The sequence below is a fragment of the Lathamus discolor genome, chromosome 5 (assembly GCF_037157495.1).
Source record: "Lathamus discolor isolate bLatDis1 chromosome 5, bLatDis1.hap1, whole genome shotgun sequence".
Taxonomy (NCBI): Eukaryota; Metazoa; Chordata; class Aves; order Psittaciformes; family Psittacidae; genus Lathamus; species Lathamus discolor.
The window spans coordinates 109,700,049-109,716,560 of NC_088888.1; the positions used below are offsets into that span (position 1 = coordinate 109,700,049).

Sequence of the window (16,512 nt, forward strand, 5' to 3'; positions counted from 1 at the left end):
CACATAACATCTAGAGTTTCATCAGTTTCAGTCACCTAACTAGGGAACACACCCCTCTCTTTACTTTAAGGGACACAATGATTCTTGATAGAGCAACTGAGTCTCTAGTGAGGTTGTGAGCGGTGCTCGTGTACCTCCCATGCTTTTAAGGCTTCAACATTAGCTGAAAACTTGATTAAGAGGTCACTGGGTGGTTAGCATTAAAAGATTGCCATTAAAGAGTCACCCCCACCCTTTTTCACCATTGTAGAAATAAGGGTGCATTTCTTTATTTTAATGAACAATACGTGTGTATTAGGCAGCTGAACGATCCTTAACAGACAACTGGAGAATCACAGAATCACAGAATCCCAAGGGTTGGAAGGGACCTCAAAAGATCATCTAGTCCAACCCCCCCACAAGAGCAGGGTAACCTACAGTACATCACACAGGAACTTGTCCCGGCAGGCCTTGAATATCTCCAGTGTAGGAGACTCCACAACCCCCCTGGGCAACCTGTTCCAGTGCTCTGTCACTCTTACAGTAAAGAAGTTCTTCCTGATGTTAACGTGGAACTTCTTATGCTCCAGTTTACACCCATTGCCCCTTGTCCTATCACTGGATATCACTGAAAAAAGCCTAGCTCCATCATCCTGACACCTACCCTTTACATATTTGTAAACATTGATGAGGTCACCCCTCAGTCTCCTCTTCTCCAAGCTAAAGAGACCCAGCTCCCTCAGCCTCTCCTCATAAGGGAGATGTTCCACTCCCCTAATCATCTTTGTGGCTCTGCGCTGGACTCCTTCAAGCAATTCCCTGTCCTTCTTGAACAGAGGGGCCCAGAACTGGACGCAATATTCCAGATGCGGCCTCACCAAGGCTGAGAAGAGGGGGAGGAGAACCTCTCTTGACCTACTAACCACTCCCTTTCTAATGCACCCCAAGATGCCATTTGCCTTCTTGGCCGCAAGAGCACACTGCTGGCTCATGGTCATCCTCCTATCCACCAGGACCCCCAGGTCCCTTTCCCCTTCACTACTTTCCAGCAGGTCAACCCCCAACCTGTACTGGTACATGGGGTTGTTCTTCCCCAGATGCAAGACTCTACACTTGCCCTTGTTAAATTTCATCAAGTTTCTCCCCGCCCAACTCTCCAGCCTGTCCAGGTCTCGCTGAATGGCAGCACAGCCTTCTGGTGTGTCAGCCACTCCTCCCAGTTTTGTGTCATCAGCAAATTTGCTGAGGGTGCACTCAGTTCCCTCATCCAGGTCATTGATGAAAATATTAAACAGCACCGGTCCCAGCACCGACCCCTGAGGAACTCCACTAGTCACAGACCTCCAGCTAGATTCTGCGCCATTGACCGCAACTCTCTGCCTTCTTCCTTTCAACCAGTTCTCGATCCACCTCACTACTTGATTGTCAAGCCCACACTTCTTTAGCTTATCTATGAGGATGCTGTGGGAGACAGTATCAAATGCCTTACTGAAATCAAGAAAAACTACATCTACCGCTCTACCATCATCCCTCCACCTAGTCACTTCCTCATAGAAGGCTAAAAGGTTGGTCATACATGACTTCCCCCTCTTAAAACCATGTTGGCTGTTCTTAATGACCCCCTCATCCTTGATATGCCTACAGATGGAGTCAAGAATAAGTTGTTCCATCACCTTTCCAGGGACGGAGGTAAGGCTGACCGGTCTATAATTACCCGGGTCCTCCTTCTTGCCCTTCTTATAGATTGGTGTGACCTTTGCCATCCGCCAATCCTCAGGCACCTCGCCCGTTTCCCACGACTTACCAAAGATGATGGAAAGTGGCCTAGCAATGACCTCCGCCAGCTCCCTCAGCACCCGTGGGTGCATTCCATCCGGACCCATCGATTTACAGATGTCCAGATTGCATAGCTGATCCCTAACCCAATCCTCATCTACCAAAGCAAACTCCTCCTTTGCCCTGACTCCTTCTGGGGCTATAGAAATCCGGGGCCCTCGGGGAGAGTCTGCAGGAGTAAAGACAGAGGCAAAGAAGGCATTCAGCACCTCTGCCTTCTTTATATCCTCTGTCTCCAGGGCACCCACTTCGTTCAGCAGTGGGCCTATATTGCCTCTTGTGTTAGTTTTATTTGCTATGTATTTGAAGAAGCCCTTTCTATTGTCTTTAACCCGACTAGCAAGATTGAGTTCCAAGGAGGCCTTAGCTGTCCTAATTGCCTCCCTACATCCTCTAACAACTGTCCTATATTCCTCCCAAGCGGCCAGCCCCTCCTTACATAATCCATAGATTCTCCTTTTCCACTTGAGTTTGCCCAGCAGCTCCTTGTTTAACCACGCCGGTCTCCTAGATCCCTTACTTGATTTCCTACTCATTGGGACGCTCCGATCCTGAGCTTGGAAGAAGCGGTCCTTGAATGCTAACCAACTATCTTGAGCCCCTTTACCACCTAGTACACTTTCCCATGAGACTTCCCTTAGCAGTTGACTGAAGAGGCCAAAGTTGGCCCTTCGGAAATCCAGAACTGTGGCTTTGCTAGGTATTCTATTCCTCCCACACAGGATCCTAAACTCCACCATCTCATGGTCACTGCAGCCAAGGCTGCCATTGACCGTCACCACTTCGACCAAACCCTCCTTGTTGGCGAGTACTAAATCTAGCAGCGCTGCTCTCCTAGTTGGTACGTCCACCATCTGCATTAAGAAATTATCATCAATGCACTCGAGGAACCTCCTAGACTGTGAATGACTGGCTGTGTGAGTCTTCCAGCAAATATCGGGGTAGTTAAAGTCCCCCACGACGACTAAGGCATGTAGTCGCGAGGCTACTTCCAGTTGCCTGTAGAAAGCCTCATCAACTCCTTCGTCCTGATCAGGAGGTCTGTAATAGACCCCCACAACTGTATCACCCATGCCAGTCTGCCCCTTAATTCGTACCCACAGACATTCCACTTGCTCCTCATCCGACCCCGAACAGAACTCAATACATTCTAGTTGCTCTCTCACGTAAAGAGCAACTCCACCACCTCGCTTCGCTGACCTATCTTTCCTAAAAAGGACATAGCCATCCATGACCACATTCCAGTCATGTGAACTGTCCCACCATGTCTCTGTAATTGCCACTAGATCATAACCTTTAGCCTGCACACAGACTTCTAACTCCTCCTGTTTATTCCCCATGCTGCGTGCATTGGTGTACAGGCATTTCAGGGAGCCAGTCCTAGTACCCTTTTTCCCCTGCGGGACAGGGCATAAAAAGCTATCCTTTCCCACAAGTGAAACAAGAGATTGATAGTCCTCCTTAGCCCGCCATCCTTCAATCCCTAGCATGTTCCTCTTGGGCTTGTCCCCAACAGGCCCAGTTAAATCCCCTCCCCCCTTCATAACTAGTTTAAAGCCCTGTCAATAAGCCCTGCTAACTCCTGCCCCAAAACCCTTTTTCTTCTCTGGGACTGGTGTATCCCGCCTGTCACCAGCAAACCAGGTGTCACATACAGCAGCCCGTGACTGAAAAACCCAAACCCCTGCCTTTGGCACCAGTCACGTAGCCATACTTTAACCTGCAGAGTCTTCTTATATATCCCTTCACCCTCGCTTGCAACAGGTACGGAGGCAAACACCACTTGCGCTCCAGACCCTTTAACCAGCCGTCCCAGGGCCCTGTAGTCTCTCTTCATTGCCCTTACGTTCCTCGTAATAATTTCGTCACTGCCAACCTGAAAAACCAGCAGCGGATAGTAGTCAGAGGGCTGCACCAGTTCAGAGAGTTTCTTTTTAACATCTCTAATCCGAGCCCCAGGCAGGCAGCAGACCTCCCTGTGGGGTGGATCCGGTCGACAAATGGGCCCTTCTGTTCCCCTCAGAAGGGAGTCACCCACCACAATTACTCTTCTTTTCTTCTTGGTTGGGGAAGTTCTGAGGTATGTGGGTGAGTGACTAGCCCTTGGTGACTCACTAGATAGATTTGCCTCACCATCTTCATTCACCTGGCCCTGAATTTCCAAGACCTCGTACCTGTTATTCAAGGGCAATTGGGAGGGAGGAAGGGATTGTGAGGGTTTTCGCTTACCTCTCTGAGGAGGAACCTCCCTCCATCCATCCTTGTCCATTAAGCTCTCTCCTTCTGTCTGATGGTAGGAGGGAAGGGGATCCATAGCTTGTTGAACCACTTCCCTCTGCCCTTGCCTTAGGGTGTGGTTCCACCAATCTATTTCACTTTCACACTCTCTAATGGCTCTCAACCTTTCTACCTCCTCCCTCAGTTCAGCCACCTGCCTGAGCAGGTCATTTATTTGCTCACAGCGAACACAAGCAGTGTCACTGGCTCCCTCCAATACAAGTGCCAGGCTCAGGCATTCGCTGCAGCCAGAGACCTGCACAGCTGCATGTCTGCAGGAAGGCTCAGTCTGGATACCCACATTAGTACTCACTACAGCTTTCTATTGTGTTGTAACCATGATCTATCTGGTCAATCAATCCGTCTACGTCCCTCAGCACTCCTTCCCCCTCCTGTACTCCAGGCGAGTCCTCTTGATGAGGCGGATGGAACGCTTCCCTGCCCGCTCCCCTGCCCGCTCCCCTGCCTGCTCGAACTGCCGCGCAAACTGCCTCGACCCTCTGCCTCGACGCTCTCTGTTTGCCGGCTCTGTTTGCCGGCTCTGGTCGCTGCGCTCCCTGGGAAGGTTTTTTAGCCACTCCCAGCTGGTGCCACTCCTCCTGGCTCCGCCCCCTGTGAGTCAGCCCCTCGCGGGAGCTGAGCTTCCGAGTCCTGGGCAAGTCCTGTTGAGGACTTGAGGCTCCCTCCTCAGTGGCTCTTGTCGCTCTGAGGTGAGGCTCCTGGACGCTGATCTCTCCCCTCTCCGCTCCGGTGTTGCAGGCGTCCTCTCTCAAGCTACTCACCTCAGCAACTGATCGAGAGTGGCCCATTTAATATCATTTTAATAGTCTTTTGAAAACTACAAGCTTCTGTTATAAATGGGAAACCTGCAAGAACAGCGACCCACGTGCATTCACCTGTACTTGATCAAAACAAAAAAGTCCTATCATAAAGCAAATAATGCAGCATCAGTAAAAGCATCTCAAACGATGTCCTGCAGAAGATGGGGCTATGTAATGCAATCTAACTGCATTTTGCGAGCAGGTAAAAGGATTAGTGTTTACAACCCCCCATTACGTTTCCTACTGTTAGTTTTAGTGGTGAATCTAAAACTATCCAAGCAGTAGAACAATTCACAGCAAGTAAGCTATATCTACAAAACCATATGGTTATTTACCATCTTTTAGCTTTTGTAGATCTTTTAAAGGAAGAGGGATTACTTAGTAACTACTGCTCTTCGAGACTTGTCCCTGTGCAAGCCCAAGTAAAGAATTAGAGGGTGTTTCTGGTGAAGAAGGGTGAGAAGCCCTGTCTTGCTAAGGCGAAGTCAGAAAGTCTACTAGCTCAGACTAGCTCAGTTTCTTCCCCCTATCTTACAGAGTCCTAAAATACAAAGAACTTGCTGTTAACAGGAGTATACAACAACAGGATGAGTAACAGTCTGAGAAGAAGAATTACTAACAGATAATTGTTTTCTTCGAGTGCTTCCTTTCATTCCCATCCACACAGGGCCAACAAATGCTGCCTCCTTGGAGGCAGCAACAGGTAGCTCCATTTTTCCATACCACATATCAGCACGTGATGCCAATGCCAACAAATGACAACAATTATCATCAGAGTCATGTTTGTATACTATTATATTTCAGGTCTAATAGTAAACCTAAGAACATGTACGTTTTCCATTTATTCACAGCACAGATGGCAGCAGCATGAGTCTTCACCACCTAAACCAACATTTGCAATCACAGTCTTGTGGAAAACCTAGGGCAATTTAAAAATTATTAAAGTTACCAAGCTTGATATTAATATAATAGAGTTCCCCAGGAATGATTCAAAGTAGGCTGTTTAATATGATTTTGTGCTCTTCCAATAAGATTCCATAGGTAGGATATTACTTTCTATGAAATTTTACAAAACATGTCCAATTAACTGAGATAACCAGTAGAGGCACTCACACCAATACCCACCACAAGCACTGGAAAACTGATCTGACCATCCTGCAGGAAATAAAGGAGGACCTTTACAAGATTTTAAACAGTGAAGACTTCATCAACATGAGATTGTACCAGAACTCTCTGACCCTGCCTGCTCTAAGAAATTCCAAGAAGAATGTCTAAATACATCTTGACCTTAAAACCTAAAAAGCAACATACAATCATCTTCTATTAGCTGCAAAAAAATTATCAAACAGTCTCTTATCCCACACCTCCAAGAATTCTTTTATGTTCTGAAAACCCACAGACAAGGGGATACTGGCAGAAAGACAATAGTGGATTAGAGGAACTCTGAAGAGAACTTGAAGAAATCATGACCGCAACTGAACAGTGTCATCCACAAACCTTTTCTCCTCTTCTGCCATGTAACTACAGGTACATTTGCTTCATACAAAAGCTAACAGTCACTATGCTTTCTTTGCAGTCACAATTGATAAGATAGTTTTTGGAGTAATAAATGATCTTATGGAATTATCACACAATTTGGGAATTTTCATGCAACAAAATGCGGGTTCAAATCTTCTGTTTGTTTAATTAAGAAAAATACTTCTAGTATACCTCTTTTGGGGTAAGGACCTCCCAAAATTATCAGTGGCTTTAGCTGATTGTAGTGATTAGAAAATGGCAATAGCAGCCCAGATTCTAAAATTCTCAGGACTCAGGCTGAAATTAAGAAATTTGGCAGGCAGTAACATTATACAGCTTAGAGCTTTTATTTTAAAACTGATGTCTTACCAAATAAAGCCATCTGTGTTCCCTCTGGGAAAGGTTCTACCGTTCTGTTTCCATTGACATGATGTTTATCTAGAAGGGGGAAAAAAAAGTAAAAATGTAACAGAATATACGCTTTGCATACACCAACCGGGTTTTTTTCTTACAGTTCTATTGAAACCTTAAGTCCGATTTTTGAAAGCCGACCTGTACAGTTCACTATAGTGTGAATAGTGAATAGTAGGAAACAGAGACAGCACCTTACCAGCCGCTCCCATTTTTCCCAGATCACCTTCCTGGCTGACCTTCAGGCTCATAGGCTGTTTCTCACATTTTTTCCCCATTCCTCACTGCTGTGCCATGTTTTGCCCTTTATTACATAGGTTTTGCCAGAACTGGCTGTATCCAGTTGGGCCTGACACAGGGCAACCCCGGCCTCTTCCTCAAAGAGGACACCCCTGCAACCCTCCCACTACCAAAACCTGGACATTTACACCCAATACAACCAGCAATCTGTTAGCTGAAATTAATATTTAACCAACACACTGTAATGCCATATCCACTCATGACAGAGTTTGTCATTTACAGCCGTGACTCCTCAGACTGTTTTAAAACTGTTAAATAACTGTCGCCATCAGAAACCACGGTAACAGATCAAACATAACTGCTCTTCCATTAACCAATGTTTAATGAAGAAGGGGAGAGGAGCACAAAATGCAAAACAAAATCCATCCTGCAATAGCCCTCAGTGACTTGGAGTCAGCAGCCCCAGCACCTTCCATGTTCGACCAGGTTTCTGCAATGGAAATGTTTTCCCCATAGGACAATTCCTCTATGTTTTGGATAGATTTCTTCCATAGACCAGTCAGCCTTACCTCCATCCCTGGAAAGATGATGGAACAACTTATTCTTGACTCCATCACTAGGCATATCAAGGATGAGGGGGTCATTAAGAACAGCCAACATGGTTTTATGAGGGGGAAGTCATGTATGACCAACCTTTTAGCCTTCTATGAGGAAGTGACTAGGTGGAGGGATGATGGTAGAGCGGTAGATGTAGTTTTTCTTGATCTCAGTAAGGCATTTGATACTGTCTCCCACAGCATCCTCATAGATAAGCTAAGGAAGTGTGGGCTTGACGATCAAGTAGTGAGGTGGATCGAGAACTGGTTGAAAGGAAGAAGGCAGAGAGTTGTGGTCAATGGCGCAGAATCTAGCTGGAGGTCTGTGACTAGTGGAGTTCCTCAGGGGTCGGTGCTGGGACCGGTGCTGTTTAATATTTTCATCAATGACCTGGATGAGGGAACTGAGTGCACCCTCAGCAAGTTTGCTGATGACACAAAACTGGGAGGAGTGGCTGACACACCAGAAGGCTGTGCTGCCATTCAGCGAGACCTGGACAGGCTGGAGAGTTGGGCGGGGAGAAACTTGATGAAATTTAACAAGGGCAAGTGTAGAGTCTTGCATCTGGGGAAGAACAACCCCATGTACCAGTACAGGTTGGGGGGTGACCTGCTGGAAAGTAGTGAAGGGGAAAGGGACCTGGGGGTCCTGGTGGATAGGAGGATGACCATGAGCCAGCAATGTGCTCTTGTGGCCAAGAAGGCAAATGGCATCTTAGGGTGCATTAGAAAGGGAGTGGTTAGTAGGTCAAGAGAGGTTCTCCTCCCCCTCTACTCAGCCTTGGTGAGGCCGCATCTGGAATATTGCGTCCAGTTCTGGGCCCCTCTGTTCAAGAAGGACAGGGAATTGCTTGAAGGAGTCCAGCGCAGAGCCACAAAGATGATTAAGGGAGTGGAACATCTCCCTTATGAGGAGAGGCTGAGGGAGTTGGGTCTCTTTAGCTTGCAAAAGAGGAGACTGAGGGGTGACCTCATCAATGTTTACAAATATGTGAAGGGTAGGTGTCAGGATGATGGAGCTAGGCTTTTTTCAGTGATATCCAGTGATAGGACAAGGGGCAATGGTGTAAACTGGAACATAGGAAGTTCCACGTTAACATCAGGAAGAACTTCTTTACTGTAAGAGTGACAGAGCACTGGAACAGGTTGCCCAGGGGGGTTGTGGAGTCTCCTACACTGGAGATATTCAAGGCCCGCCTGGACAAGTTCCTGTGTGATGTACTGTAGGTTACCCTGCTCTTGCAGGGGGGTTGGACTAGATGATCTTTTTAGGTCCCTTCCAACCCTTGGGATTCTGTGATTCTGTGATTCTGTGATTTGAGGCATGACACAAAATTAGCAAAATATCACCCACTATTTTCATGGAAATTGAAAAGTTGTCCCATTTGAAGTTTAGTTAAACAGTCCTTTTCCTACCACCATGTCTACCTACTCTCAGGTGAAATACTGTCTTTTCTACAGAGCACCTGGGCTCTGGGAAATCTTCTGGTCTGCTGAAGCAAATGGATGAGCTACAGCTGTCATGAGCTGAGGCTTAAGACTAAGTTATACATCCTCGCACAAACATACAGGAGGACATAAGACAGAACACCTATGCAAAGCATTGCATAAAATGCAAATCAAGAATGAGACTATCAGTCTTAAGGAATACAAGGCTTACAGGGAAATGCAATATTCTGGCATTGCTGGTGCTCATAAGGATTATTTCTATCCAGTAAAGTAGTAGAAGCCTGGGTTTACTCCTTCCATGACAAGATGGCTCCCAAGGACTAGAAGCTGCTCAGCTTCCAAACTAAATAATACATTCTTCACATCCCAATGCACTTCTTTTTCATCCCAGTGTACTTTCCTCAGCATAAAGAAAATGTGATAATATAGGCTTATCACTATTGTATAATCACGGTTGTGCATATAACCTTGAAGGGTTGTATTTATAACCTGGAAAAGAGCTCTACAACCTCCAAATAAAATAAAATATACAGATGCACAACAGAGTATTTCCAATCATTTCCACTGGCATGACTGCATTCATTTCTTGATCACTAAGATTTATTTCAACAATAGCAGAAAGAAAATTGCCTGAACTCAAAATACAGGTTTCTGTACACAAAATACTTTCCAGGGAGAAAACCAAGAGGTTTTCTCAGCATGTGCATTATTTTATTTCCTGTTGAACAGAAACTGGTGAGGAATAAACCAGGTCAAATTAAGAACATGGGACTGCCTTGTGAGTTCTCTGAAAGCAATATTTTTCATTAGCAGGGAGGCATAGCACAGTACTAATCCCAGCTGGCATCAAACATTTATCAACAGTCAATGAGAAGGAAAATCAAGGTTATCTGCCACTGGAGCAGGAAGTGCCATGGAGTCAATTGTTTGCATTCGGGAAGATTGAATGTTCACACCTCACAAGCCAAGAGAGGGGTTTTAGGAAGGAAATTGTTGGGAGGTTCCAGAGTGGGAGTAATAGGATCAGTGCCATACAAGGTTTTAACCTCATTAGCTATAGCTTGTATTACTAACATGATCTACAGCCATCTGAGATGAGTGAACAGTCAGAAAAATTATGAAACATCATGCAAGTTCAAATCAACTAACCCTGCCCTATTCCAGATATCTGCCTTCATTTAAAGAGTGAATGACATATATGATGTACGAAATAGTTATCATTTCAAATGGTGAGGCTTTCAATATATTAAAATTAAACTTTTAGAGGTAAGACAGGCTTGAATGAAAGTAATACTTTCAGAGTTCTCAAGTTGTCTTCCAATGTCTTTATACTTTTGTTTTGAAGATCACATCCAGATAATTCATTTTCTTGTCATACATACTTTGTTTCACCATTTTTCTAGTATTCCCTGCACCTTGCCTAAATACACTAAACGGCAAAAAAAAAGGACTTTCACAAAACCTACATCCAACCTTAGGATGAAAGTATCAACACAGAAGTATGAAGAGTGTCTAAGCAACTGCAATATTCAAAGAACACTGCACTTTGGGGCTTTTTACGGAACAGTTTTTCTTGTGAAATCATAAGCTTTAATTCTCACAGACTAATTGGATTGAGTAGCCCCAGAAAATTAGGAGGACTTTCCCTGTAACTTGCCAACAGAAACAACAAATTACTCTTCCAAGCTCACCATCATTCCAGAGACAAGGGCTTACAAAAAGTAATATATAACCTGATGTTACAGAGGCATGCAAAGATTATCAGGGAACACTGTTAAAAGAACTATAAGAAATTAACTTCAGCTTCCTAATGGCAAAAAAACCCCCCACATTTCACAGGGTTAATCCTGCAGTGTACTACAACAGTATTCAGCCATTCGGAAACTGGGAGGACATGGATGTCTATGAGGTTTCTTCATCTTCTTGATCCTCAGGGTTTCAACAGAAAGCCAATTGGTAAGGAATGATTTTTTTATTTCTGTTTTACTGATATTCAAGCTGGCAGCATTTTCAGGAATGTTAATTCACAAACAACAGGGGACTTCCTCTGAAAACTGCCGAAAGTTGCTCCATCCTCAACTGCAAAAACTCTCTATCATTTTTCAAACTAAGCCTGAGAGATATCTGCAACATACTTTGCTCCCTGCTGAACAGAACTAGTATGCGCTGAAAGCAGCACATATCCTAGAGGTCCTAACATTCAACTTTAGCTTCAGGCAAAGTCTGCTTTAGACTGGTGCAGTGCCTAGCCTGCCCTCCTTAGACTCTTGGTGTTTTTTATAGAAATAATCCTTCACAGATCCTCTGTATCTGTGAAACAGCATAATATATGGGAAGATAATCAGAAGTTGCTAAACAGGTCCTCAATTTTTCTTCACATTATTCAGTCTCTGCAGCTTATCCCACAACAGTTTCTAACATAGTGCTACAATTGCCCTTTGCTAAAGATTCACTAACTTAAGTAAAGTTCTGTCCACACATGGATCAGGCTGTTTCTGCACTAGTAAACTATTAAAATAAACAAGTCATATCTAGAAACTATTTGAGAGTGTTAATTAACCCAGATGAAATCATGTTAGATCCTATCCTAGCAATTTACCCACACAGACAATCAACTTCCAGTGCCTGGACCTGTTCCCTGGCACATTTTAATTTATTAGTATACACTCATTTATCTTCACAGTTCTATGTATGTCTGTGGTATCACATGTGTAATAGATAAATTTAATAACAGAAGATGTTCCAATGAGGAAGTTTTATAAAAAATACCTCCTTTCAAACTAGCCTGACTTTGGTTCTAAACAGATTTACTGTTCCCCGGGCCATAAGGCCCGAAGAAATTTAAAGTTCAGTTAAATAAAAATTCACTGCCGTTAAGCTAGATTCCTAATAAAGCCATTGCTACAAAAGTTATAGCACTTATCAGACCTTTAAGAGAATCAAACTTGCAATGATTAGAGGCTGAAGTTTGTGCTTCTTTTTTACATGTGCAAAATCAAAGCACTGCTCTAATGTAGAGCAGCTAGTCACTCATAGGCAAAATCCCCTCTCACAGTAGAACGGATGAAATGGAAGTCGTACCAAAATGAAATCAGCAGTGCAGCAAGCCTACACAGGGCATTTTGCATAAGTGACAATATCCGAGGGAAACTCTAGGTTAAGATACCCACAGTCATTAATGAACATGAGTTCTCTATTTGTGGACCCAAATTAAGCTGCTTAAGAAAGATTTGCCTTTCAGAGAATGCTGATCCAGCACTGACTCAAAATCGGAAACGTTCTGGTCTCAAAATATTCAATCTCAAGCAATCAGAGTAAAGATTTGAGGATATTTATTTTTTATTATTAAGAGATTCATATGTTCTTCATATTTATCTTTTGATTTTGAAACCATTAGGGAATATTTAGACTACATATCCAAACTTGTTTTATCAGAGCAGCCAGAAAGTTATTATTTTTAAATGAAAACTGAGATTCTCACATAATCAAATTAATCCAGGAGTAGGGGTCATATTTATACACAAGGACTGTTAATTTTCTGTGGTAAGCACAGACAGGAATTGAATTGAAAATAGCTGATTAACTGATTAGCATGAGCCTACTCCATCTCGTACCAGCACAAACATGATGGGTACATGGGGAGAGGAGGAGGAAGAGGGATAAGCAATGATGAGGTGAGGGAGGAAATTTCTAAAGCAAATCAGCTACTGCCTGAATGACTCCTTTCTCCTTAATTTTTTGCCTCAGACTCCTTTTCCTACGTTTTCCATCACACCACCATGGTAGAGGTTTTTTCTCCTCTGGTTACAGCAACCGTCGATGTAGCTAGAACACTGAGAGCCTGGAAATACCATACAGATAACAGAGAAAGCACGTATGGGGATATAAGTATTTTGTAAACAGTTCTAAAAATAACTTGGTAATTATTATTTCCAAACATGGCATATAAGTCATAATATATATATCATAAGAGTTGCAAGATGGGCACCAAAGAAACAGAAAAACACAGCTCACTTTGCAAAGTGCTAGCTGTGTATGGCATGTGCATATAATATTTACATTATATTTATAAAATATTTAAATAATGTATTTATATAATATGTTAACAAAGCTTTGGAGGCAATAAAGGGCATAAAACTTAGAGCCAGGGCTGTGTGAAAAAGACTGTTTTCATCTTAATAAAGAGGGGTGAAGAAAATGTTCAGCATTGAATAAGCAAGTTATTTAAATGCTTCCTAAATTTTGGCTGTGGAGGAGTATGTCATCCACAGTCACAACTCCACCTCTCTAAAGCAAAATAATGAAAACTAGGATGACAGACGCTATTTGAAAACTCATAACATGAAGACAGACTGATGGCATTTCACTGTAACCCACAGCTGCTATGTTCTGTAATTTAAAAATTCAGTGAATGCCCAAATTTAACTTCAGTGTTGGAGTTAGTACGCCCCAGAAAGACCACAGTAGAATGAATGCTACCATGTGAAGACATCAGGTTCATTGCTCCTCTGATGGCCAAGAAAGTTTACTACTTTAGGAGAAGACAGAATTATCAGCAGCCGGGAAACCAATGTAGCAGCAAATTTAACCCGCAGCACAAGACAACTGAAGTGCTTTGTGAGAAGTAAGACATTCAGTGAAAGCTCCTCATGGCATGATTGGTAACCCACTGTGAGATACAGGCGCTATCAGGCCTGATCATCCCCCACTGTTTTTTCATATAACACTTTTTACTGCTGTGCACCACCAATATACAGTACATAATTGAAGGCCAGTGGGTTTCTTTTCTGTCCTGTAAACAAGAAATTATCTCATTTTTATTTCCAGTGAAAGACCATGACATTTAGAAAAAATTGGTGTAAGTTTGGCAGTGCAGGGTTACCATTTAACATGTAATGAGTAAAAGGGCTGTATGTGTCATCAAAGAGAAGAAATCCTAAGCTAAAGAAGATTAAATAGTAAAAATAAGGAGCTGACTGCCCTTGCGTAAAAGTTCAACACAGGTGACCCATGAAAACTCAGCTCAAAGGAAGCAAAATCAGCCTTACTTGCCAGTATCTTCCAAACAAATATATTCTTTTTAATTTAACCATTTAATTTAAGCAGTACATGTCAACACAGGATGAACCAAATACCTGTTCATTTTTTCAAATAATGATATCCTCTACAGTACTCTATTGAAGTCCACTGAAGTCTACAAGCAGCACTTAATTTATTACCAGTGAACCAACACTGCTATAATATGTACGAACAATTCCATTAGGCTACATGGCCTGTGGAATTAAAAGACAGTAAAAACTGTATTATTCACATTTCCAAGTAAAATACTTCCTCAATATCTTCAAAACAGAGCTCCATTTCAGTATGGAGCTTTACTGTACTTGTGCCTAAAATGAGGCACCTGAGAAAATTACCTGATTCTGAAAACTTCTGGCCTTACAGAATTTCTGTTAACTTCACTGAAAGCCACAACTAGCCAGTACTTTTGAAAAGCAGGTCAATCTTTTATATACCTAAATACAAACCTTGAGGCTTGATTTTTTAAACCTAAGAAGGTTTAATTTTATTTTCACTCTACTTTACCCCTCTTAAACTTTTAACAGTAACCATTATATTTTTTTTTGTAATTGCTAAATCTCTTATAAATCTTTTAACAATTGATTCATTCAATTTTAACTCAATCCGACTAAATTCTGGTTTGAAAGCATAACTGTCACAGAGCCAGAACCTTTCCTTTTTTGTCCTATCATTCTCAGTAAGCATGGCTGATAGTTTGATCAAAACAGTTATTTGGATTGCTTTGTCAGTTATTCAAAGAGTAAGCCTGATAGTTCTGTCAGACAAATGCATAAATGCAAAACTTTTCACCATCTACCTATTTCATAGCCCAGAAGATACTTCCTTAAAAAAAGGAAATAGTTGTCTAATATGGTATCTGATGTGTATGTCTGTTGTGATACGAGTGTTTTAGGGTCACTTGAAGAATGACTGTCAAAGGTATTAGTAAGAGTAGTTTTAATATGATTTATAAAGGTACAACTTAACAAAATTCAATGGCAAAGTTCATGCTGTTATTTATTACATGGATGAAGCATATAAAAGAAAATAGAGGTAAAATTGAGCTAAAGATGATTGATACAGTGACAGAAAGCACAAAGGGTAAGGGAGACCCTCCCACTGAGTCACGAGGTTCAGAATACGCTCCCTTGCTTTCTAAACTCCTGACGGAGCACAGGTGTGGCTGGATCTAGTCTTAGTCTCCAACTTGGTCAATAGCTCATGTCTAATGGAATATATAAAGGAAAATCAAAGTGGAATCAAGCTAAAATAACTCACTGAAGGTCAAAGGGTAAGGGGGACCCTCCCATTGAGTCAAGAGGTTTACACTGGACCCCTTTGCAAAGGAGTTATGCATGAGTTAAATTATGTTATATATGAAGATTTTAGAAATTGTACAAGGATAGGATTGTTCCAGTCATTACTATTGAACCAGATCCTTATTTCTTCAAAGAGAGGGGAAATCTTTCCCCTTATTAATATCTGTCCCTTTTCCCAAGATCTCCTGGATCTCAAAAAATGCTTTTGAGATGTTTGCACAATGATCTGGGAAGGACAGAGGGGAGAAAGTTTGCAGGTAGTCCTGCAAAAAGAATAGGAATTACCCAATTATCTAAATCCCTTCATTTCCAACCTGAACTGTTGTCGTGGTTTAAACCCAGCCACACAGCTCGTCCACTCACTCCCCCCCTTCTCTCCCTCCCTCTACTCCTGGAGGGACAGAGAGGAGAATTGAAAAGAATGCAACTCCCACAGGTTGAGATAAGAACAGTTTAGTAACTAAGGTATAACACAAATCACTGCTGCTACCACCAATGATGATAATGATAAGGGAAATAACAAGGGGGAAGAATACAACACTTCAACACCAGCCGACCGATAACTCAACCCCCCCCCCCACCCCAACCGAGCACTGACCGATACCTCGTCCAACCCTGCAGTGCACTAGCCCTTCTGGGTAACTCTCTGTTACATCCTGGGCATGACGTGCTGTGGTATGGAATACCTCTTTGGCTAGCTTGGGTCAGGTGTCCTGTCTCTGCTTCCTCCCGGCTTTCCCTCCTCCCTGGCAGAGCATGAGGTTCACAAAGTCCTTGGTCAGACTAAAACATTTGTGTTATCAGCTCTGTTCCCAGCCCGAAAGTCAAAACACAGCTCTGCACCAGCTACTAAGAAGGAGAAAAATGACTGCTCTTGCTGAACCCAGGACAACTGTCTAAACCCAAACATTCATCCCTGTCCCTGAAAGTGGAGCCTCTCTTCATCACTTTTAGGATTTCAAAAAGCTACTCAATGGAAAAATCCATGAAAGCATAGCTTCACCAGGG

At 42.9% G+C, this 16,512-nt stretch overlaps 1 protein-coding gene across 1 annotated transcript in view; it reads right to left on the bottom strand.

Annotated features, from left to right (window-relative positions):
- MSRA (methionine sulfoxide reductase A) overlaps nucleotides 1-16,512 on the bottom strand; it is a 291,015-nt gene that overhangs the window by 168,723 nt on the left and 105,780 nt on the right. The window contains exon 3 of the mRNA XM_065681883.1: nucleotides 6,801-6,869. Coding sequence (XP_065537955.1) covers nucleotides 6,801-6,869 — 69 coding nt within the window. The remainder of the gene's footprint in view (nucleotides 1-6,800; nucleotides 6,870-16,512) is intronic.